Here is a 25795-nt window from a genome sequence, read left to right on the forward strand (position 1 = left end):
GAGGTTCAACAAGGCCAAGTGCAGGGTCCTGCACGTGGGTCACGACAACCCCATGCAGTGCTACAGGCTTGGGGAAGAGTGGCTGGAAAGCTGCCTGGCAGAAAAGGACCTGGGGGTGTTGGTCAACAGCTGGATGAATATGAGCCAGCAGTGTGCCCAGGTGGCCAAGAAGGCCAGCGGCATCCTGGCCTGTATCAGAGATAGTGTGGCCAGCAGGAGCAGGGAAGGGATTGTCTCCCTGTACTCAGCATTGGTGAGGCCGAGTACTTGAGTCCTGTGTTCAGTTTTGGGCCCCTCATGACAAGAAAGACATTGAGGTGCTGGAGTGTGTCCAGAGAAGGGCAACCAAGTTGGTGAGGGGCCTGGAGCACAAGTCTGATGAGGAGCGGCTGAGGGAACTGGGGCTGTTTAGTCTGGAGAAAAGGAGTCTCAGGGGAGACCTTATTGCTCTCTACAACTACCTGAAGGGGGGTTGTAGCGAGGTGGGTGTCAGTCTCTTATATCAAGTAACAAGTGATAGGACAAGAAGAAATGGCCTCTAGTTGCAGCAGGGGAGGTTTAGGTTGGATATTAGGAAAAAATTCTTGACCAAAAGGGTTGTCGAGCATTGGAACAGGCTGCTCAGGGAAGTGGTTGTCTCCATCCCTGGAGGTTTTTAAAAGACATGTAGATGTGGCACTTGAGGACATGGTTTAGCAGTGGGCTTGGCAGCGTGATGTTAACAGTTGGACTCAATGACCTTAAGGGTGTTTTCCAACATAAATAATTCTATGATTCTATGCTATTGCTGGTCACAGGTTTTATATCTGCCATGGAACGGATGCCCAGCCTAAACCATGCAACTGAAGGGGCTCTAGATTTTTTAACTTTCTCATGTGACAAGCAGAATGGTTAAAAAGGAGCTTCAGGGTTTTTAAGTAGTTTATGGGAGCAGTAAGAATGGTGAAATTTTATCTCAAACTTTCATAAGCTTTCCTGAAGGCAGTGATGAGGCTGAGAATTCTGGCCCCAACAGTGGCCAGTAGGAAGAGGCAGAGAATTTGGAAAGTGCATTAATGCTTCCCATGAATACTCCCAGCATCCAGTGATTCATGATTCAGATGCTTCCTGACTGAGAATTGGTATCTATTTCTACTGACATTAAAGGGGTTTTCTTTTTTAAGAGAAAAAAATGTTACAGTAATTCTGGTAGCTTATGAATTTATTGCAAAAACAACATTTGGGCAAAACTTGTATGTAGTTAAGCAAGCCACCTTTTCAGGTGGAAGAAGCTGCTAGCCTCCCACAAAATGTAGAAAGTCGATGTCGGTTAAAGAAATTCTACCAACCGTGGTGTAACAAGATGAGCTTCAGCTCTTCAAGAAGAAAGCTTTATCTCAATTGAAGAAGCAAGCATTAAGGTTGGGTGGCAAATGTGTTATTCAAAATAGCTACATCTAATGTTTAACCATTTTTCCCGTGAATTCATCTAATTTAATTTTCCAATACAGAGGTAGCATAGTACCTCAACTTTTTTCATCAGAGTACGTGACTTCTTGAAGAACTACGCAGAAAGAGAACCTAAAAATAACTGAAAGCAGGTATTTCAAATCCCCACCTCCTCTAGATACTTGTCTGCTTCTTTGTCTTCTGTCTTTGAATACAAATCCAGTGTCCGTAATCCATCTTCTAGTGATATGTTACTGGACAACACTACCTGTCTAGTCTTGCTGCATCTTGTGCCCAAAGACTGTGCAGTGTGGTGGACTAAAGCTCTTACAGAATTAGTTTCCTGTAATGACATGACACCACTTAGCACTGACAAATGCTGCTTTCCAAAAGAATATTCTGAAATTGTTCCATCTAAATGATTTATTTGTGGATGAATTGTCTTCCATTTGACTGTACAAAACTAGTTCTTGTTGGAAACAGCAAAGTATTAACTGCCCCCCCCCAACTTCTTAATGTGAATTTCAAGTGCCAAGGCTTGATTCGCTTTTTGGATAATCATCTTGTGAATCAAACCTTTCCATGGACTACCTGTAGAAATATTGATGATCCTTAGTTTTTCATTGTTTTTCAGGCTAAACCATTATAATCAAATAATAAATGTTGTATTTTTAAAAATATTTTGAGTTGCATATGGTTTTCCAATACTGTATGAAATTCTATTTATGCCATTACTGTTGAAACACAATTGGATTTACCTGGAGAATGTTTTTTCCAGAAAACAATACTGTGATAGTCATGCATACTACTGGTCCATTATAGCCATGAAGGCCAACAGATGGAGGAGGAAGGAGTATGTCTGTAAAGGGAAGTTAGCACCTTCCAGTTGGGAACTGTAGCATAACTAGAAATCGTTGTTCTACTTTCATAGATTGTATATCAAACTCCCAGCAATTTTGCCATGAATTCACACATGGTTAACCAGCTAGAATTATTAAGGTCATCTTAGTCTCTTGTTTTGTTTTTAAGGTATTGATACACAGCATTTGTCTAGTTTGGGGTTTTTTTGCAGTTTCCAAGTGTCCTATTGGCTTGCTGATTTCCTGCTTTCCCCCAGTGCCCCCCCTCTGGATACAAGCTGTTGATTACCACAGACCTAATAACATATTTTAGTTGAGATGGATCTGAATTTGTAAGATGTAGAACCTGAAAAACTTACTGACTACTTGGCTTTTTTATGAAGTTACAGACAAGCTTTACCTCCCATCTAGAAATGGAGGTAGGCACTGCTTGTATATCTGAAAATAGAATTTCAGTTTCATAGATTGCATTACTTTACACTATAACATTGAAAACTTTAATGAATAAAAGTATACTCAGTCATCCTATCCTTGTTGAACTGGGGGGAGGAAGTGCTATGCACTGTTGGACTCCCTACCTAAAGCTTACCAGCTTGACCCTGTCTTTAATGTGTTTTGTAGTCTCCAGCAACACCTGCTGGACAAAATAGTCAACTGTACACTGAATTTTTGTCTTTAAAGTATTTTGTGTGCTAATATGATGCTCAACCTTCACTGTTAGAAGCCACTATCTTGTTCTGCAGTAGTGATTGTGCATTCTTGCCAGCAGTAGTTCAGGTAAGTGTTGACTTTTATTTTTTCATCTGCACCACCCCCTCCCCACCACTCCCACCCCCCCACCCTTGGTTCTGTAGGCTTGGAAACAGCATCCTCGTGATTTCACCATATATGTGATTTCGTATATAACAGGTATGCACACTTAATAAATCTGTGCATGTGTGCTACCTATGAATATCACTGCTATAGATGTGCTTGAGGACTGGTGTCTAAAGCAATGGCCAGCAAGAGTCAAAAGTAGGGCTGTTCCCTGCCTGAACCTCACCTTCTTTCAGTGAACCATGGAGACCGTCTGAGAGAGCACAGCTGCTAAGCTGACACATACCTTCTGCTCTCAAGAAACACTGCAGAAAGAAAGCAGGAAGAAGCAGCGACTGGGCAGGACAGCACACAGGAAATTAAGGTCCCACTTCTTTTTAAACAGTTGAAATTGGATGAAGATGCTGTCTTCCCAAAGTATAATGGGTTTTGTGGCAGGGGAAAGGGAGGTTCCCTGGGGAGAGAATATTGCTGTGCCTAATTAAAAAGGAAGCAATTTATTACTGTTTAACATGTTGCTCAGAGGTCTGAGATTGTACACACTTAAAAATTATCTGAGATTCTGGATAGTCTTGCAAAATCTGAAGAATTGGTTTCAAAGATCTTCCTTTTGCCAGTCATTTGACTCCATTCTAATACACAGCATCAATATTTAGCATGACATCTGAATAATCGTGCTGGTCTGAACTGATTTCTCTGTTTGACTCAGCATGAAAGCAGAATAACTGGCCTAATTCTCATTAATGATCTCCTATGTATCTCTGGCAGGGTTACTGCCAGATCGGTGGGCTAATGGACATAACTGCTGCTCTTAACGAATTACCAGTTATGCACAGGAAAAGACTCTGTGTGTTCAGCATGCATCCTGATGAAGATCATCTTCATCTGTTGATTTACAGATGACAGAATACACCACTAATGAAAGTATTTTAGGCAGGGTGTTCTGCAGGATAGGGATGGGGAGGACGGGAGAAATACCTCCTGTTCCCAACCTTTAGTAGCCTCAACAACCACTGCTCTTGGGTGATCTTCCTGTTTCTGCAGCTGTTTCCTCTTGCCTCTTTTCACTCTCAGCTACTTAGGTGTTAAGATGTTTCGGGTAAAATCTCCCCATATATTTGTTCCATGCCTTAGCAAATTGGATTTTAATTTCCTTTTGGTCTTGTAGACACTGAGTCAATATTGATTGACAGTCTTCTACACGAACCCTGCTTAAATAGCTTTTTCCATTGACCATTTCTCTCTCTAGTTTCCATTCCAAAACATGGTATCGAGTGGTTACTGCAGCACACACCTTGGATTTAATTTCCTCTTCCTTTCTGCAAGTAAGGTGTCTGCGGTATTCTGTTCTACAGCAAGTTCTGTAACTTAGTGAGAAATACCTTATCAGCTACAAGTGTAGAGTAAGATGGGTGTTAGCAGGGAGGAACTGAAAGGTAGCTTAATGCTCTGTGTTTTACCTCTTCATTATGTTTCTGTTGTCAAGTTTGAATAGAAATGCATGTGTTCTGCATATGTGTATGAATAGAAGAAAACTGTAGTGAAGTAGGTATGCTTTGCTGGAATAACTTCAAAGATTGCTCTAGAAGTCTTAGAAGTGAATGGAAAATTAACTTTTTTTTTTTGTAGGAGAGACTGAGCTGCCATTCTGATTCAGCATCTAATGCTGCTTCTTATTTCACCTAAAATAATTTTCATGCTTAATTTCTACATAGTTGCAGTGAGAATGTTTGAGGCATGTGTATAAGGGCAGAGATAGAACTTACTTTTAAAAGTATTATAAACTAGAAAAAACAAATTCCTCAAATGGCTTGAGGACTGGGTTGTGGTATAATGTCAGATATACTTAGTGTTTTTTACACTGTCCCCCAGTGCTTCCTGGAGATGTTTTATGGTGGGACTAGTCTGTTCGGAAACTGTAGCACGTTGATCATGAACACTAGCATTTCCTTTAGTTTTACTTTCTACTGAAACATCGCTGTGAAATGGCAGATACTGGAAATAGTTTGCCACAAAGTTGGTGTAATGTTCTTCAATTTCTGTTTGCTTCAATTTAGTTTGTCTGTGGAGAATGAAAATGACTGGTCTAGCCACAGTTCAGGAAGATTTTCTCTGGGCTAACAATGAGCAGAAAACTGTGAGTTGTTGATGTGTCTGAATTCTTTCCTTGATGGCATTTTAACTGACTCGGTGGCATAAAACAAAATTAGTAACAGTTCAAATGTGTAATGTTTCCTCTGGTTAGAACCTCCCTGACAAATACTTATTATTTGGCTAACAAGGAATAATTAAGCTTCTGCAGGGAGAAGGAAGAGAAAAGTGACTGACCTCTTAAGGCTGAGCCTCAGCTGGGTCTAACTAAAGATTCTTCCTGAAAGTGTGAGTCACTCAATGAGACTGTGAGCCAGTTTTCCCTCCCTGAACTTCTCTCCACCCTTCAGCTTTTAACTGTGGTGAGGCAACAAGATTAGTAAGCACAGATTTAAAATAAAGTTGCTGACATCTCAAACAACTTTCAAGAAAAGCAGAAGTATGTTAAGTTGCATCAGAACTTAACTTTTGTACCACACAAGCAATTTAGAGTTTATGTAGTGCTGTCGAGGACTTCATGGTTAAGTGTGATCACTATTAATTAATGTTTTGTGGATTATATGTTAATCTTATCTTCAGAGGTTTAGAATGTAAAGTCTTTGGTAAGCAAAGATCCAGACTAGCACATCAAAACTGAAGAGTTGCTTAAAATAACTCCCACTTTGGGTGTGGGTGCAGTTAGTCCTGTATCTTTGTTAAAGCTATTTTGGGTAAGTATAAAAAACAAAGGTTTTGTTCAACAGCAGGTTTATGTCTGCATATGAACTTCAGTTTAACTGGTTTTGCTCGATTAGTTCAATCCTATAAAAACTATTTTAAATGTGAGTATGTCTATATAAAATCATGTACTAGTTTTATGCATAACTTGTAAGTATCCTTTTCATTAACCTACCAAAAGCTGGAGCAGCTGAGGCTTATGTAAACTACTAATTTTAATGAAACATGGACTATTAACCTATTGACCTGAATGCAACTATTTATATTGTTAGTGGAAAACAAGTCTCGTTCTGGAAAAGAATTTTAGCATGTCATTTAAATTGGGAATAATAGAAGCCAGTGAAAAGAACGCAGAGAAGCGCACACAGGTTTTTTTCCCCTACAATTACTTTGTAGGGCATTTTGTTTTAATTTCATTTTTCCACTCGTTTTTATAAAAACGAGCTGCTAAAAATCACTGAACTTGGTTCACACCAGAAATTAAGTGCCTGCCATGAGGAGACTCATGTGTGAACTATATTAATTGCTTTTCCTCAGTGACATTTCACAGAACCTAACTGTATTTTAATGCACTTTAATAGGTATGTTCTGTATTTGCTGGTGACCTTGTGGTTGCTCAGCTACCAAATAAAATGAAATAGTTTCTTAGGTCATCTGCAGATACAAAAGTTGTCTCCTTCTTCCTTAAGTGGAATGGCTGTGGTCAAATTGGAGAAATGCTGATGTATTTCAAGATGATAGATGTTTCTAGTAATATTAACAGCTATAATGTTAGCGAATCAGGTTAATTAGGAAGTTTAATCCAATTAATCTTTTATGTTAATTGCATAGTTCACACCATCTTGAGGAAAGAGCATAAATAATTGCTTGTGGGTTCCAAAGTCCTGAATAAACTGTGGAGAAAAACATTAAGAAAAATGAGGGGCAAAAGGCTGCTAGGATACTCTAGGATACCCTGCTGAATAAGGTAGGTTGTGTTTGACTGTTCACTGTGCTACTGAGAGACTACGACATCTCTGCATTGCTAGAGTATTTTTGTTGCTTGCTGTAAGCTAGAGAAGACACTAAAGAATAAAAATTACCAGAAATCTGTGGATGATTCCAGTCTCCAATTTCCCACATACAGAAAACTCATTTTATGAATTATTATGTATGAGAATTAAAAGTAGTTCCTACAGTGGATTTCACTATCTGCTCATCTGTAGTGATCCTGACCAGAAGACCGTTGTACATCGAGGATCAGTGATACACGTAAGTTAGGCCTGTGCCTACTCAGCTTGTTTTGTACTGCGCTGCCTGTCCAGCCTGGCCTCCAGGACCATGTGGGGCTGCGTGTCCCCTGCGGCCGGGGGATATGTTTACCCGGCTGATAGTACCAGAGGAGCCTGCGGGCAGCTCCCGCTTGGTATCTGCAATTATACCCCCTGCGTGGCCTGCCCTCTATCTGAAAATGCAGCAAGAGGTTCTGGTGTTAACATCCTTTCTGTTTGGCAGTAGAAATGATGTATAGGGTTGTTTCCTTGTGTGCTGGTTTTGGCTGGGATAGAGTTAATTTTCTTCACAGTAGCTGGTATGGGGCTATGTTTTGGATTTGTGCTGAAAACAGTGTTGATAACACAGGGATGTTTTCCTTACTGCTGAGCAGTGCTTACACAGAGCCGAGGCCTTTTCTGGTTCTCACCCCACCCCACCAGTGAGGAGGCTGGGGGGTGCACAAGGAGTTGGGAGGGGACACAGCCGGGACAGCTGACCCCAACTGACCCAAGGGATATCCCAGACCATATGTCATCATGCTCAGCATATAAAGCTGGGGGAAGAAGAAGGAAGGGGGGATGTTTGGAGTGATGGCGTTTTTGTCTTCCCAAGTAACTGTTATGTGTGATGGAGCCCTGCTTGCCTGGAGATGGCTGAACACCGGCCTGCTGATGGGAAGTGGTGAATGAATTCCTTGTTTTGCTTTCCTTGCATGTGTGGCTTTTTTACTTTACCTATTAAACTGCCTTTATCTTGACCCATGAGTTTTCTCACTTTTACCCTTCTGGTTCTCTCCCCTATCCTGCTGCAGGGGAGTGATTTGAGAGGCTGTGTGGGGCTTAGCTGCTGGCTAGGGTTAAACCATAATACATTGTAAGAAAATACTGTAATAGCTTGAATGACCAAAATGGTGTAACTTTTCCACGAGCAGGATCTGCATGATGTGCTGTACCTCGACCAGGGACCTGGTTGATGCTGCACAGCTTGGGGTTCCCAGCACCTGAAGGAACGTAAGATTTATACTGTCCTCTCCTTTATAGTGGTAGCTCCAATAAATGGCATTTAAGTGGTACTTAAGAGTCCGAGTGCCTTTCTTAGTAGGATCACAATGAACCGGCACCACCTGGTGCAAAACAGTCGTCTTGCTGTACCTGCCAGAACTATTGCACTTGCAGAGTGCTATTTTTGTTCTGATGATGCAGCTGATAAAGACTAAAACTGGACAACAGTTTAAAACTTTTTTATCCTTGGTTGCTAGATATCCGGAATTTGGCATCTTAGCGGTTCTGCTTAAGTCCATGAAAATGACACCCTAACTCGATCATGAGCTGCGTCCTGTGAATTACCTCAGATGCAGCATTCAAAGTAACGTACGTTGCGGCGTTACCTTCTTGCCGCTTCTGGCCTCGGTGCAGCTACCGTGGCGTTAGCAGAGACGCACCACGGCCGAGCCGCTGGAAAGCACAAGGGCTGCGGAGGCATCCGACGGCCTCACGCAGCAGCTGCTCTCACACTCTGAACCCACAGCGTTTAAGGGGCTTAACGCGCAAAAAAACCCGAACCCCAACCCGAAAAACCACCCCTAACAACAGAACGGCTTCCTTGTGGTAACGTTCTGCAGCGCTCCTCCGAGCGGTGAAGCTCCCTTTGCCCCCGTTACTTCGGCTTGAGCTCCCGTCGCTCCGGCTGCATGCTGCGAGCTGCTGTCTGAAACTCTCGGGGCTGGGAGAGTCTACGGGGAAAGTTCCTCTCCGCTGTGTGAGCGTGTCCTCCTGTGGAAACCGGACGGCGTCTCCCGCCCCGACGGCGGGGGGCCGGGGCTGCCGAGGCAGGGACCCCGCGGCGAGCCCCGGCGCGGCCCCGGCCCCCGCTGCCCTCGGCCCTCGCCGCGGAGGCGGCTCCCGGGGCGGCGCCTGCGGAGCCGGGCGAGGCCGGACTCCCGCCCCCGGGGCGGGCGCGGCGGCGGCGGCGGCGGCGGCGGGGCCGGGCGAGGCGAAGCGAAGGCAGAGCGGCCGCGGGAGCGCGGCAGCGGCAGCCGGCGGGCCGGCCATGGTGGGCCTCAAGGAGGAGCTGCTGAAGTCCATCTGGCACGCCTTCACCGCCCTCGACCTCGACCGCAGCGGGAAGGTCTCCAAGTCCCAGCTGAAGGCAAGTGGGGCGGCCCGGCCCGGCCCGGCCCGGCCGCGGGGGCGGCGAGCCCAGGGGACGCGCCGTGGGGCCGGGGCCCGACGTGGGCGTGGGGGGCCGCGGCGCGGGCCTGGGCCGGCCCCGCCGCGGGCCTGGGCCGACCCCGCCGACCGCCTCCGCAGCGGGCCTGGGGGTGCCGGCCCCGGGGCTCTGTCCGAGGCGGTCACGCTCGGGGCTGGACGGGGGGACGCGGCCGCCCGGTTTCGAAGCTCGCGTGGGGGCCGCGAATGACGTTTTCCCCGCCGAGGCTGTCGTCCGTCGCACGGCAGCGTCAGTCGCCGTGGCTCCTGGATGCCTCCGTCCCGCCGGAGGCCGCCTGGGCCCTTCCTCATCCTCGAGGAGGCTCGCTTTCATTCCGCCCGGGCAAGCGCTTTGTGCTCCCCGAGGTGTCACACAAACCCTTGTTGTGCTTCTGGTCCGCTTTCAGCTGCGTGTCCCCGGTACCCTTTCTGGCCAGAATCTTTGGTGGGGTAGCCACGAGGTTCCGTCCGTAGGGGTTGGCTGCATCCAAGTGAAATTCGTAGCTTGCCAAGGGGAGAGCGGGGTTCCACAGTGCTCTCTTATTTGCGTATAAACAGGAGAATTAGTCAAGGGGCTCCGACTGTGCCATTCTTTCCTTAGCTTATATGCTGAAGTAACGTTTGTGCTCTTAAAAGAGCTCTCAGGCAGCTTGCCGAATCCGATCCCATCTTGGCCCCGCTTTATGGGACCGTCTTGGCCTGGGAATAATAGCGGGAATCTGGCTAAATAAATATTTTGAATAAGAACGCAACACCTGTTGACATTTGAGGCTGTGGGTCCTTGTACCGAGTGCTGGAGTTCTGTCAGCTGCAACAATTAGCTGAAGTTGGTGCCCTTTGTGGGATTAACTTCGCAAGCGAGAGTGGCCGTGCTGCGGGTGGTATTTCCAAGTGTGGTCAGTAGCTAATGGACTTTGTTTTCAGCATTATGTAATAAGTGTCCACAACATGCAACGTACTGCAAGCAGCCTGTTCCTCTTCTCCTTTTCTTTCCTCGGAGCGATCAGGCTGTGAGATACAGCCTAACTTCAGCCAGAAGTGACTGTGGAGTTGGGCAAGAGGCTAGACCTGACTGTGACCTCAAGCTGAAAACGTGTGCAGGTCCCAGGTCTTCTACAGGTGGTGTCATGGAAGTGAGTATTTGTGTTGCAGGACTAACTGAAGTAGGTTGCAGAGAGGCTTTTTTTTGTTGTCCTGCTTTTTAAAGGAATCCTGTTTTCCTGTCACGCTACCACACCTTGTGTGCACTGCCACAATTTGTGTGCTCAGTGCAGTCACCCGGGAGGTGTGTCTGCAGCACGTGTCGGTGTGCAGGGCGGCGAAGAAGCTGTCGTGCTCACACAGGTGCTGGGGTGAATAAATGGCTAAAGAAGCAGCCGGGGTGCTTGTAGGCTTGTACAGCTTGCTCTGATGGAGCAAGGTAAAAAAATAAAAAGGAAATAAAAAAGGAATAGAAAAGGAATAAAAAACTTGTCCCCTTGTTACCTATCAAACATCTTCCTAAACAGTTTTGATGTTTCATGCTGTCTATCTGTGAGAGAGAAGGGATGAAAAAAAAAAAGAGGGTCTTTGTGGATCTGTGCAGTTTTGTCTGTGATACAAAGACTCCTGAGGGAAGTGTCAACTGTGGGATTTGCGAATGCAGAACCAAGTCTGAAATGAGGTTGCTGCCTTCTCCTGTGGCCACTGAGAATTAGTTTTCAGGAAACACAAGAAAGGGTAGAGAGTGTTCTTCTGTAGGCTTTTTGTGGCAAATGGTGACTGTGCTGTCAAACTGATAGTCCTACTAGGGAGGAAAGGTGTATGTTATGGCAGTAGACTCACATTGATGCACCAGAAGGGGTAGGTAGGACAGCAAAACAAGTTCCTGTCTGATTGATTTAGGGCTATGTTGTACTAAAAAGGTATTTCACAATAAAGTATTTCTCATCCACATTACCATGAGGAAGATACAGCACCTCTATTAGACGGAGAGATGAAGCTTGCTGATAAATGGGTTAGTAGAGAGCTGTGGCATTAGAAAAATATCTTTAATAATTTAGTGAAAGTCCTGTTAATAAAAAAAAAATTAGTAAAGATCTATTTGTTTTCTGAGAACAACATGCAGTGCTGTGACTTGCTGAACTCTTCCCTTCTCAATAGGAAAACTTAATGACAATGGATCTTTGAATTGTATAATCCAGTATAAGGTATTGCCATCATGTTGCGGAGAAGGTCTTAAGTGTAACATGTTGGTTGTTAGAGAGCAATTTCTAGTTTCTCTACCTAGAAATGATCTTTGAGCCTTCCATAAAAATAAATCATTTTCATTAAATACCAAGAGAAAAATTAATGTGTGTTAGGGTGCTAAAGCCCTACTGTGGAGGGTTTGCATCGCACATTGTTTTTAATACATCTAGAGCAAACGGATGGAGGTGAGTGAGTTGCATCTGTTTTGTAGTCTGGAGAAACCGTAAACACTTGGAGGAAAAAATAGGACTTGCTTGAAATAGTAAGGATTTCATGAGATGTCTTTTATTCATTTGTGTCTTTTGTATGTAGTCTGAGCTGCTGAGACAAGTGACAGTCAAATCAGCGCTCTCTGTAATTTTGAATGTTACCTTCTTCCAGTATGCACTGATTTTTTTTTTTTGTCTAATCAGTAATCTTCAGAAGTTCTACTGTTATGCTGCCTGCAGATCTTACCCTTTTTTTCTACAACAGCAGAATCATTTGTGTATTCTGTTCTTAAATTAGGCCTTCAAGTATAGACACTACTGTTATTTTGTTAGTGTGTTTCAGCACGTTCAAACACTGATACAGCAAGGCTACAGTGTAAGTTTTGTGTATGCAGTTATAGCTGCTGTTGTGGTTCGAGCACAAGATATGTGCAAATACTTGTTTTCCTATATTTAAATCCAATTTAATTTTTCTTGTAATCTGCAATTTTAAAATTGACTTATTTTTAAAGTTTCTGTAATGTGCCAACATTCAATCTGCTTTTCATCCAGATCTTGCAACACTCTGGTTTTAAACATAGTTACACTTAGCAGCCAACAGTACTCCTTGTAGTGTGTGCATATGATTGGATCTTGGAAAGAATATATACCAATTAGTTTTTACACTCTCTGGAAGTGCTTCCTTACACTGCTTTGTGATTTGTCTCTGCTTAGGCAACGGGGTTATTTGGCGGTTCTTGTTTTGTTTTGGGTGCTACCTCTGGGGTGGATTTTCAAAGTCTTGGGTTCCTGGCGTGATATCTGCAGGACATGGATGTTGAGTACCTTTGAAAATACGGTCTTGTTCAGGCCCATAATACGTGGGTGACCAAAGTTACTAGTCAGGCTTAGAAAATTTAAACTGGTCTTAAATTGTATCTAGGATGTTACAGGATTATTATACCTTTTATCTTTATTTTGCCTTTTTACTAAATGGGAAGTCAGTAGCTGGTGGGAAGAGGAAGAATGGTGTAATCAGGGGCAAGAGGGATGGTCGGAATGGAGAGGAAGACCTCAAACAATGTAGCAAGGCACTGGAAAGGTTGAGAGCCTGTGACGAGTGGGCAGGACCCCAGACGGACAATTGACTTTGTACAACATTGAAGGATGGTAGGAAATTAGTCATTATGACTCACTATGAGAGAGTTGTACTCTGACGTTATTAACGGAGCTCAGAAGCATTTGTATTAGGGTAGCCGTGAGGAATCGTGTCTTTAAGGTGCGAGGGGAGGGATGCCCCTCTTCCAGAAGAGCTGGCAAATCGAGGCAGCTTGTAGACTAAAAGGGGGGGCATTAGGAAACGACGGGGCCATGATGCTGTGCTTGAGAGGAGCAGCTGCCAGTGCATCAGCAGCCTGTTTAACCTTCGTCTTTGAGGTTTTGTCACCTGGTTTCGAGGAAGATGTAGAAGAAAGGTGCAGTAGATGGAGGATGTTTACTGGGAGCTCTTCCTAAGGGCTGGGAGCCGCAGGGCAGAAAGGCAGTTCCCTTGGCAACTGGACAGATGCAGGCTGGCACCAGTATGTGACTGGGGGCCGGAGGGATGTGCTGATAATGAAGGCAGGCGGAAGGGTGAGGTTGTTGAAAATGGTGACAAGGGGTCTGTGAGTGCCCAAGGGGGAAGGGAGCAAATGAGGGAATGGAGAGGTGTTGTGGGTGAAGGGCGCTTGCGTCAGGAACCTCAGCCGGGCTTGAATACGCTCGTGTGACTGGGAAAGAGGTTGCTGCACTAATCCCAATGCTAAATAATGAGACTCCGAATGGAGCGTTCGCTACTGGAGTGGATAAGGAAGCTGTACTTCAGAGATGCTGTGATGCAAGAAACTGTATGCTTAGACGTACCCTTGTTGAAAAGACTTTGTGCCTGTGACAAGGGGCATATACGGTGCTGGTTTCCACACTGGTCAAAAAAGGAAAAGGGAATGTACTTGTGAGTAGCCTTATTTTGGCTGGCTAGCTGCTGACATGGATGTCAGGGAGAGATGAGCCAAGAATGTCTTGGAATGAATTCACATGAAGCCACTGAATGGAGCTGTCGGGATCTGCAATGCCAACATTTTAAAATCTTAAGAAGAGAGGGGGGAGGGAGAAGACCCTCCTGAAAGATGGAAAAGAAAAAGAAAAAAGTACTGAAGAAATTGACAATAGCCGCTGTAGGATTAGTCTGCCCTGTTAATGCTCCTACTATCATCTGGGCCAAATTTTTGTTGCTGAGCAGTAAGTAGTCTAGCAGATCTTCCTTTTCCCTTTAGAAACGCAGATCACTTTTATGGACTAGGTTAAATGGAGCTACTCAGATGGTAACAATTCAACATGTGCTTAAAGTTTTGGAAGATCAGTGTTTTGGAAAATGGGAGCTCAGAGGGGAGCAGCAGTGGTGCAGTAGAGCTGGGCTGGAGATCTGCACTCCAGGTAAAGCAGCATGAGACTGGCCATAAATAAAGTAAATCCAAAGTCTGTAATGACCTTTGGTGTTCAGCTTCCTTGTTTCATATGGTTATTTATATTTAGAGCAGAACACCTTCAGTATTCCTTGGGCAGCACTAGGCATCTTTCTTAAAAAACTTTTCATTGAAAATGGAAGAATTGTGCCAAGAGTGCACTGGTTTTGTGGACCCTTTGCAGACCGCTTGTACTGTCTCCTGGACTACAGTTTGGGGACCACTGCTGTACCCCTTTGCTGCAGCACAGAGATCAGTCTCTGGGCTGAGGTAGGAGTTGGCTCTGGCGTGAAGGTAGATTGTTAAACATGGCATCCAGAGCATATTAAGTGGTGAAAGAAAAAGCTGCTTAGCAACCCTGTGGGCACAGGGGGAATAATCCTTACTGGTGCAAAACTTCCTCATGGTTGACAGAGCTTCTGCAAGGCAAAGCGATTTTTCATACTCCAATTAACCTAGTACTCTGCTAGTTTTGTTTTTTTTAATTGATCATTAAAATAGAGTATATCATGGTCCAGATAATGTGTTTTGAGAGAACAAAACAAAACGAGACCTCGGTGCAGAATTTTTCAGGCTTACCCTGCAACTGAAGAATTCAGCTGGCACTTGGCCGTGTTAGAGAATGGCAGGCTTTGGCAGGTGCTGAGGAATTTCCTGAGTTACGAAAAGAGAGCACTGGGCACAGGAGAGATCGCAGATAAGGCAGATCTTACAAAATGATTGAAAGTGGAATTCTTTCCTGGTAATTAGTTGCTTGATGTGGAAAACCACCTAGGTTTCTGACAACCCAAGCACAGCAAGAAGGCCAAAAAAGGGAGAAGAGAAGCATGTAGAAAGGACATGATGAGAAGGTCTTTTGTTGAGACTTTTAAGTTCTTTTGGTAATAAGCTTAAATCAGTTATGCTTTTAGAATATTTTTATTAGCTGAGTATTTTTTTTTAGTTATAGTATTAGCAACTACAGTCTGGTTGGAAAACTGAGCTCATCTTCAAGAATCCCGCAGTCTTCTATAAATAACAACATAAGCCTTAAATAGAAGGGGAAACACGCATGATAGTATGTTTCCCCTCCCCATATGTAAATCACATGGACTCAAATACTTGATTCGATGTGGTGGTTAAAAATAAGGATAGATTGAAGGGAGATACACTGTTGATAGAGGGTAGTGTGAAATGTGGTAACTTCTAAATACTATTTTGTTACTTTGGGAAATACAGCTTTTGTTGTGATATGGTTAATGCTACTGTTTTTAAGCTTCTGCACCTGGTTAGTTCCAGTGGCTTAATCATAGAATCATTTAGGTTGGAAAAGACCTTCAAGATCATCGAGTCCAACCATCAACTATGCCCACTAAACCATGTCCTGAAGTGCCTTGTCTATGTGCTTTTTGAATACCTCCAGGGATGGTGACTCCACCACTTCCCTGAGCAGCCTGTTCCAATACCGGACAACCCTTTTGGTCAAGAATTTTTTCCTAATATCCAATCTAAACCTCCCCTGCCGCAACGTGAGGCCATTTCCTCTCGTCCTATCACTAGTTACCTGATAGAAGAGAACAACACCCACCTCACTACAACCCCCCTTCAGGCAGTTACGGAGAGCGATAAGGTCTCCCCTCAGCCTCCTTTTCTCCAGGCTGAACAGCCCCAGTTCCCTCAGCTGCTCCTCATCAGACTTGTGCTCCAGGCCCCTCACCAACTTGGTTGCCCTTCTCTGGACACACTCCAGCACCTCAATGTCTTTCCCGTAGTGAGGGGCCCAAATGTTAGCATATGGCAATGAAAATATGTATTTCTCATGGAAATGTGTGCTTTTCTAAAAGAAAGTGTAACTTCAGAGGTACGTAGAGAGGAATTCTCCTCTGAACTGAACTTGCATCTTGGGCTTTGTAGGATTTTATGCGAACTATCTCTTAGACTCTGCATATCTCCTTATCATACATAAGAACAGCAAATGTACATTATTTTTTTGAGTGGGGGAAGCCCAGACATTTTAAGTGTGTGGCATGGGTTTGATTTCCTAGGCTTTGACGACTTCAGACTTTCACTTCTTGTTTTCCAGCTACCCCATCTTGACCGCTTCATGTCTACTCACCTAAATAGACCCGCTTATAAATTTTCTGCACATTTTTTTACTGCTTTCTCTTTGCATCATATGGGTCTGATTTTTTTTTAATTTTATGCTGCACAGTGAAAAAGTAAAACATACACCAAAATTCAGCTGCAGTCTGTGCCATCTAGTTGTTGATTTTAAAAAAAATACCACAAGCAGCATGCCTTTTCAAAAGATGCAGTCTGTTTTACTTCTGCCTAATTTTGTTTTACCTGTATTTTTTGCCTTTGGTTCTTAGTTACATTTTGTCAACGCAGACCATTCCTGGCATGTGAAGTTAAGTCCTTAACCCAGTTCCTGTAGCCGGTACATGGTCTTCAGAGGCTTAACTCTGCATCATGGCAAGGGGAGAGGGCTCCCAAGTGACAGCGTGTTTAAGACCCAGTGGGCAGCGTGTTACGGGACTGACCTGACTCGAGACAGCGTGAACAACAAAAGGGAGGGTGCTTCACCTTTCTTAGGAAAGTGCTGGTGGCACAGGGGTCGCTGCTAGGCTCTGAGGCATTAGTTTGTGCTTGCAAAACAGCCTAAGTTGAAGAAGTTGAGATGCATTGGCTACCAGTTAGTTTTTGATAATTCAGTACTTCCTTAAAACTGATGAAGCATGTAGCCTCTTCTTGAAGGTCATTTCTCAAGAACAGACATGAGTGCTGGTGGGTGTTAAGCTCTTGACATAATGCATGCAAATACCTTTTTAAAATAAAAATTTGAGAAGCACACCTAAACCCTTCCCCTTTCTGTAACATTGCTTTTTCTTTGCCAAATGAAACATGAGGTGAATGCTGAGAAGCAACCCAAAAGCAAGCAGATGGAAGAAATCCATAGTTAATGCTTTAATTTGAGTGGTCATTTCTTTGTAAACTAAGGGTACATATTGAGTTGTTTTCTTTGTTACTCGTTTTCACTAGATAGTAAATATTTCTAATTTCGAAGGCTAGGTGTTTGTGGTTGTTTTCCATAGCTATCTAATTTCAATCTGTGTTTCTGCATGCCCCTCCTGGTTTTCAAATGCATAAGTATATGTGTACAAAGGGTAGCTTCTGTAGCTGTGTTTGCCCTTCTGTAGGAACAGACCTATCCGTGATCGCATTGCTTCTGTAAACGTGCAACTGTCTGAAGTCATTGAATCCTCAGAGTCAACTTTTTTATTTACGTTTTGTTTTTTGACAAAAATCCGCGGGGCAGAACTTGTGCTGACATGAAAGTGTCACTTTGCACGTAGTTTTGCGAATCACGGGTCTGCTGCGGAGGGAATACAGCGTGGTTAAGGCTGACAGCAATGTCACTGATTTCTCTTATGTCCTTAGGTCCTTTCTCACAACTTGTGCACAGTGTTAAATGTTCCCCACGATCCAGTGGCCTTGGAGGAGCACTTTAGGGACGATGATGAAGGACCAGTTTCCAATCAGGGTTACATGCCTTATCTAAACAAATTTATCTTGGAAAAGGTAAGTTTTGAATTCTTGTGTTCTGTTTTTCCCTTTATTGGCTTTGTATTAGAGTGTCTTTACAGTAGACTTCTGCTTGCAGGAAGCATGCTGGTGTGAAGACGCTCTGGCTGTGAGTGTGCCTGTGTGGGGTCGTGATGGGGCGGGTGCTCTGGAGAGCCCACATCTTAAAATGGAAGGGTGTACTGTTCTCTACTTCTTTTTTCTCTCCTTGGTTTCTATTTCCTGTTACATCTGGTAATTGTCTAAGCTGTGTTAATGTAGAACCATGTTCGTATTAATAAAGCACCTCAGCTTGAATTTATTTGAAAGTGTCTTGGAGCTACAGGTTGTCCCACTTTATACTATGGCTATAACAGAATATTGTCATAGACTCCTTTGCAAACAAGAAGGGCAAAAATATCTTTACTGTCTATTCACAAGGTATTTTAATAAATGGATCCCTTCAAATAGTTACTGTGAGTGACATTAGGGAATGTTGTTAAGTTTCGTCTTGCAAGTTCTTTCCTTTCGTGTCTGAGCACTCTTCAGTCTTCTGTTGTGCCTTGTTTTGGGGGGAAGCTCTGGAAAGCCAGCAGGGTTTCCCCTACTCTCCTTTCCTCTTGTTCTAAGATAGGTAGTCACTGGGCTTCAAAGTAAAAACAAAAACTATCTTCCTGCTTTTTTTCTGACAACTTCTGTTGAGATACTGCTCTAGACAGTAATAACTAGCCCATGTGATCGTGCAAACATATGAGCTTCAATACCACTGATTTCTCATATGCTTGGGGGCTGGCCCCAGAAACCCTCAAACTTTGATGTTGTGGCTGCAGAGATACACAGATGCTTGCTTCCTTTTATAAAGTTAAGAAGTCCTGAACTGACATGCTGCTAAAAAGTCCAATGCAGCAATTGCAGATTATGCAAACTCCTTAGCCTGATTTGCTGATTTTTTGCTGCTGCTTTAATCTACATTTAATACTGGTGGAAAATGTTATATATATATATAATGCAGTCTGGCAGCTTGGAAGCAGTAGAAGCTTCTTATATCTAGCTAAGACTTAGCAGCTCCTCTGCTTCTCTAGTCTGTGTTGCTCTCATACTCAGCAATAGTGTCCTGTTTTATGTGTGGGATTTGTTGGCTGTTAATATGCATAAAGGTACCTGCTTAATGTCTTGGTTGTTTGATGCTGAAGAATCTTGCTTTGTCCCTAAGAAGTTTGTGATCTCATTTCTGCTTCGTGTTGGCTGTCTGAGCTCCTTTAAGATTCAGCGGAGACAAAGCAGTTTGTATACAAATTCTGGGGAAAAAGAAAAGGCCTTACTTTATTTTGACCAGAGGATTACAGTAGTAGAGTCTGAACCACAGCAGGTTTTGTTAATACTATTTGTAGGCAGTAGCAAGCCATTAAGTGGGGGAAAAAAAAGAGTTCGAAGGCTTTTTCAAATATAAACGTGCTTTATTGTTAAAGGGTGTTTATAGGAAGAATAGTTACAGAAATGAGGAGCAATTGCATTTAAATTACACTTTGAAAATGAAAGACCTGGCTATGTAAGCCAAGTTGGTGTGAATTTACAGTGTTTAGGTACTTTGGGGCACCTTGTTGCCCCATGGTAAAAACAAAGAAGCTTGCCTTGCTTTCTCTTGAAAGGAAAGAGCATGACTGCCTGTAGTTTCTTGTTTTGTTTTATTCATACACTGATCTGGCGTGCAATAATTGCCTGATACACCCATACCATTAGTTCGTCTTAAAAGATGAAATTGTTAAGGAACAGGATTAAATTATTTAATCCTGACTAAATGCTTGTAAATGGTTTGGATATGTACTATTAAAAATTAGTGAAATTTTTTAGACACAAGGTTATCTTTGTGGACTGGAAAAATCTTGGTTGTGACATCTCATCTTTTAGAGTTGACTTTACATCAGTGCCAAAAGACAACATGCAGTGGGATGAAGTCACTGGTTCATAGCGCGTCTCCTTTGTTTAAAACAAACAAGCAAAAAAAGCAAACAAGAAGCCCCTTCTTTTTTTCATTCTTCCAAGGCGTAATCTGTTCTTTTAGATGGGGTGATTGTAGAACAAATGCTATTAATTTATGCTAGTAAGTAAAGTTCCTAAAGAAGGACTGGTGCTTTACACCCCAAAATACAGAGGAAGATCTCTCAGTTTCCAGCCATACATCTTCTGGTGAATTAATTGATTTGAGCAAGAGCAACCTGCTCAAGATAGGTTTTTTTGATCTCAAGATACTTTGCTTTAAAACATCAGTAAAATATTTAAAGAATGAATCCTTAGATTTCTTTTAAAACAGATGTGTAACTGTGACTTATAATTTTATTGAGAGGACTTTGTAACCTTTTGAAATAACTTCTGTTGTATTCTTAAATGCAGTTGCAGCTGTTTATACTTTTTAGTGCTGGCTTACCCTGTGGTACCCTGCAGTAAAGCCTCTTTATATAGAACCAAGGAATCATCAAGAAAGGCACAAGCTGGTAGTTTAATGAGGCAAATTGGTTGCAACTAATTTCCTTTATCCAAATAGGGAATTTGAATAAACAGTTTGAATAATTAGTATTGCCTAGTTGATGATTTCTGGTATTGTGCTGCATGTTACTTAGCAGATAGATGTATCTAGGATTTTCTTGCATCTGAAACAAAATTTATTCTTGTTCTGTAAGTGTCCCTTTCGGGAGGGAGCTGTCACTTGCCAATATAATGTCTTCGTAATTTGTTTTACTTGGTTTCATAACCATATTTTAGCATGTTCCATTATTTACAATGTATGTCTTTTAATACCAATTGAAAATATTTGCTTTTCAATGATGGTGATGGCGGTATTTTACAACATGCCTTATTTATAGCAGAGAAGAGTCATAATGGGGGGAGACAAAGAAGGACGTTGTTCTTAAACCATAGGTTATCTCATCTTCCAGACAACTTAGTGAATGTTAGTTACACTACCGATGCTTGTTATATTTTTGGAACTGATCTGTTCACTGGTACTTCAAACAAATAATTTCTGTATTTCCTTTTTTTTTTTAGAGTTATTTGGTAAGATAGTGGTGATGTTAAATTATATTTTGCATATTAGTAGAAAAAAAAGATCTAGAAAATTCTATGGGGTTTGCTGCATTTTTCTTTTGATTATTTTGTGAAACTTCTTAGAAAGGGAAGGTAGGTGTCTTTCATAGAACATGTTTTTACCTCTATGAGTTTAAGCGGTTTTAAGGTTGGAGGGGTCAGTTCATTTGCATGTTTCATCATTTGGACAGATTCACAAATAAAAGTAATAGTTGCTGTAGAGTTAATAGTATGGAGTAGTGTAGAAGTTTCCAAATGAAATCGTGACTTCAAATAATTTGTATAAATTATGAAGTACAGTTAAAAGCATGTAGTAGTGCACAGGAAAAATCTCTTGTACAAGGATTTATTAATTAATTAAGCAATGGAATTGTGTGATATTCACACAGGTTGCAAGCAGGATGAGTATTCTGGCCAAGTAGAACTAAAATACTGGTTTCTCAGCAGAGTGTCATAAATTTCTTGTTTTAGTTTCACTTCAAGATGATTTCAGTTTAGGATTCATAGTAGAGTCTCACTGTAATTAAAGAAGTTTGGGGGAATTCTCTTTAGATTTAAATACCAGGGTAGCCTGACCCAATCTATTTTATAAATATGTGTTTTGTTCATGTCATGAAAAAGCAATGTGTATATGGGTTTATGACTGAGTTTTTTTACCATCTGTTCCTCCTGTTTGAAAAATTTCTACTTTTACAGTTAAACTAAGTTAGAAGTACTTTTGCAAGTAAGTTCAACTATAACTTTAGAAACTATTCAAATATTTTTAATTTTTGAAACTATGCTTAGAAATGATCTGTCATAAATCCAGAGAGATTATTCATTATTAGGTAGCAACCTACAGTGGAGTGTTGCCAGGCAAGGAAGCCGAAGTAGCACAACCAAGACTTTTGTAGCATGGAGTTAGCTCTAAAGCAATTTGGATTTAGCGGGATTTTCACCTTCCTTCCCCTCCCACACCATGCAGATGTACTTGTAGAACATAGGTATCAGGAATAGTTGGCATTGCTACATGAAATTGCTGAGGGAAATTTTTGTTCTTCATTAAAGAGAACTATTTAGTTCCATCCCCAACTCCCAATATCCCCAGAAAAGCAATTTTGTGATTATATCCTTTATTTAACAGCCAGCCTGATAATTTAGGAAAAAAAACCCCAAAGATGTGAATCAGAGTTATTTTGGAAAGCTGGAGCCTGTGTGCTCATCTGATTATTGTTCCTGAATAATTCCTAAACAGTGTCTCTGCTCTGGATGACATGTGGGCCCCATGAAGTCCATTTCAGAATCAAGTCTGGATTCTGGAAAAAGGACTTTTACGTCTAAAGTGGGACTGCTGGCACAGCACAACCTAGTCCCCTGCGGCAAAATGGCCCTGAAACCTCCTGCTTGGCTGCTGCCTAACCCTGGTGGCAGTAACATGCTGTAGGTGACTTGGGTTTTGACACAAGTTTCTGAGGCGCATGCAGTCCAACTTTGCTACGTGAGCAGAAGCCATGAAAATTTTCCTTTACCCCGGGCAGGGCCCGTGCCTTCCTCCACCCGTCTCCCTGTGGTCGTTGATTGCTGCTGTGCTTTAAAACACGAGCTGCTCGTAGAGCAACCCACCTTGTTTGTTGTGCTTAGAGCGCTTGCCAGGCGGTGGCTATAGGAAAGGAGATTTCCTACCCTGGTGGCATCTTCCTGGGGAGTAACCGTTAGGACATTTCCAAGGTGGAATTGCTCATCATCTGGGTGGGTGAAGCTGTTTTACACAAGAAGTCAAGCTTCGCTGGGCAGGGAGGACAGACAGGAAAAAACACAGGCAAAAGTAGCCAAGGGATGAGGCGCTGGCACGTTGAAGGAAGAAGGAAACCTGGCTTCTAGCCCTTCTTCCAAAGGGTGTTCGTTCGCTTAGCTGGTGTTTCATTTAAGACCCATGTTTCTTGTGCGAACAACCAGGATGCTGAGCTTGTGGCTATAGCAGCGATAGCTCCTACAGCTTCCATCTGCTTCAAAGGACAGCTGTAGCCTTGCATCATCACTTACATTGGTGGCCCGCTCTGCAAGCATGCAAACTCTATGGCTTTCTTTCATAGTCTCACTTTTAGTCCTGGAAACTGTACTGTAAAGTGCTGCTTTTTTTTTTTTTTTTTTTTTTTTTTCCTCCACCCACACCAGTTCGCTTCCTTAGTCTATCTTTGACTTAGCCACTGTGGCTCACCCTCCACTGTATTTGACCACTTACCAGACTGGATAGGAAATCATACAGTTTGCAGTGGTGTCCTTGAAGATGCATGGTTTGGCCTGTCATTAAGAAAACGTCGCTGAACATTACTGGTGGTGTTACCGCCAGAGGTACAAGAACCTGTTTCTTAGGCTTGCCTTCTGAAATCTCTCTGGACTTCCATTGCGGTGCAGAACATGCCTTTATCAGTTACATGTTGGCAAAGAAATAGCATTGCTAAGCTGTAGGGAGATAAATAGATTTAATCTCTAACATAAATGAGGGTTTAAAAAGAAAATAGAGGAAATGAAAGCTTTTGCATATGTAAATAATTCACAGATGGGTATGTACAGTTGCTAGGTATGATAAAGGATAATGAAAACAAGAGGAATTTTTTTATCAGTAAGGTGAAGATTTGCAAATCTGAGAAAAAGGAAAGGTTTTAAGTGGATTAGCGTTCGAGAAAAAAATGATTACATGTTTATGAATATCCTACAAGAGTTACATTTGAGTAACATGAAGGAGAAAAACATATTAAAGGTATTTCCCAGCTGTTGTTCCAATATCGCTTTTAGCATATCCACGTGTAGTTTTGGCTATATTGGCTTCCAAATTTGCTATATAAAATCTCAGTAACGCAGTGCAACAGAAGGGCAGGCAGCTGGAACTGAGACAGTTATGAAGATGGTTTGGAAGCTGAAGCTAATGTGCTAGGGGAAACACAGAATGCAGTGTAGCCTCCTCACATGAAGTCAGGGTGTTATTAACTTCACCAGAAATTGGAGGTTGGATGTAGATTTTGCCGGAAGAAATTCCTTAGTTGACCCCATGCAGGAAATCAGTCTAGGTTGCTATGGTGTTCTTTTGGGGCCTTGGCATTTCTTGCAAACTAGAATTTTCTCTGTGCTTTTTGTGTGACTTAGCCTGTTAAACTTTGTCTGTCTGTTATTCTGTGCCATTTGTGCATATTAATTTTTTTTGTTCAATTTCTTCACTTTAGGTTCAAGGAAACTTTGACAAAGTTGAATTCAATAGGATGTGCTGGACTCTCTGTGCTAAAAAGAACCTCTCTAGAAGTCCTTTGCTGATCAGTGATGAAGATGCATTTAAAGTGTGGGTTATTTTTAACTTCTTATCAGAGGACAAATACCCTTTAATCATTGTACCTGAGGAGGTAAGAAACAAAAACTTAAGCTGTTTAACACCAGTTTGCTTAATGTCCCAGTTGAACTATGTTAATGTTTGCTACTCTCTAGAGATTTAAGATAAAATAATTATTTAGTATAAAAATTTTATTCCCCTCCTTTAATAATGTAAGGCCTTGGGTGCTTTTCTTTGTCTTCCAGGGTGCATATGCGGGGATTCCCACAGGATACTTTAGATATTGATGGCTGTGCGTGTCTGTCATTTAAACAGCCTGGATTAAATGGGACCTGCTGCTTGCATCCCAGTAAACAGCCTATTTTGCTTTTTGTGAGGACTGACTGGTGCTGGGGAGACTAGCTCCAGTACCAGCATTTGGAGCTGTTGAGGTTCTCACTTCACTCATGAGTAGTGCATGTATGTGATCTTTAATCACTGCACTTGCTTATGGAATTAAAATTTTGCACAGTAGTACATCAGTGTGATTCTGAAAAAAAATTCTTCCCTCTGCTCTGTGTTACCGTGACTTGCAACATGAGTCTTCAGTCTCATGTCACCCTCCTGATGAAAAGGAGAAGTATGAACTTTTCTGATGATGTCTGTGTCTGATCAAAAGCAGCCACCACCTGAACACTCTTGCTTGAAATGGTTGAAGGAATAATACCAGAGAGATCTCTATACTTGAAGTTCATGAACAAGTATGGGCAACGCTCAAATAGGTATTTTAACCCTAAAGCAAGATTTTGGTATCTCTGCTATTCTCCCCTTGGGGAGGGGCGAGGGAAGAAGCAGAAAGATCAGAACTGTAGGCATAAATAATCTCTTGCAAAACTATATACAGAAATCCCAGTGGTTTGCAGTTCAGTGCTGGAACACTGGTTAATAAATACTTGCAAATTGTTAACAGTGAGGGATCAGAACAGTCTGATTTACATGCCACTGTCACATAACTGTTGGACTCCAAGCTGTTGTGCCAAACCATAAAGTACAGATAACTCCCCTATCAAAATAAACTGCTTGGTTTTGCTTTCTCTCTCGCCATTGAGCAGGAGACTTTCAATCTGTACAATGTTTCTGATTTTGCCAGACTGGTGATGACAGGGCCCTACCTGGCATGCTCTATTCCCATGGGAAATGAGACGGTATTCTTGCTTGCTTTCCCGTTTTTTCTGTCAGTTCTGGGAGACAGGGATCCTAGTTATAAGGAGGAGGACCTAAGATAGCTCCTTTCTTAACGGTGCCAGATTTGGCTTTGGTAGAATGTCAGAGCCACTAATAAATGTCAAAACTGGGACACAAATCCACATCTCTGGTTTGTCATTGTGTTCCCCACTGCACAGCCTGGCTTACCTGAAGGTAGGTATTTCACATCTCCTTATTTGTTGGCATGGTTAAAAGCTTCAGACCTGCCAGCTCTGGGACATCAGCATTGCTCACTTGCTCCCCCTCCACCAACCAAGCCCCCAGATTCATGCTGCCTTCTGTAGCTGATGCTGGGTAATGGCAACGTGTCCATTTGTTGGCAGACGAGCTGCAG

General features: G+C 42.6%; 1 protein-coding gene across 3 annotated transcripts in view; it reads left to right on the plus strand.

Moving 5' to 3' along the window:
• The first annotated feature begins 9139 nt into the window (after positions 1–9139).
• Positions 9140–25795, plus strand: part of SWAP70 (switching B cell complex subunit SWAP70) — a 41645-nt gene continuing 24989 nt past the window's right edge. Inside the window, exons 1-3 of one of the 3 annotated variants that reach the window (XM_069803828.1) lie at positions 9140–9314; positions 17712–17852; positions 24116–24289. In XM_069803828.1, coding sequence (XP_069659929.1) covers positions 9216–9314; positions 17712–17852; positions 24116–24289 — 414 coding nt within the window. In that variant the 5' untranslated portion in view covers positions 9140–9215. Of the gene's footprint in view, positions 9315–10485; positions 10507–17711; positions 17853–24115; positions 24290–25795 lie in introns of those variants that run through there. The other 2 variants (XM_069803826.1, XM_069803827.1) reach the window with 2 other exon arrangements.

The sequence above is a fragment of the Haliaeetus albicilla genome, chromosome 16 (genome assembly GCF_947461875.1).
Source record: "Haliaeetus albicilla chromosome 16, bHalAlb1.1, whole genome shotgun sequence".
Taxonomy (NCBI): Eukaryota; Metazoa; Chordata; class Aves; order Accipitriformes; family Accipitridae; genus Haliaeetus; species Haliaeetus albicilla.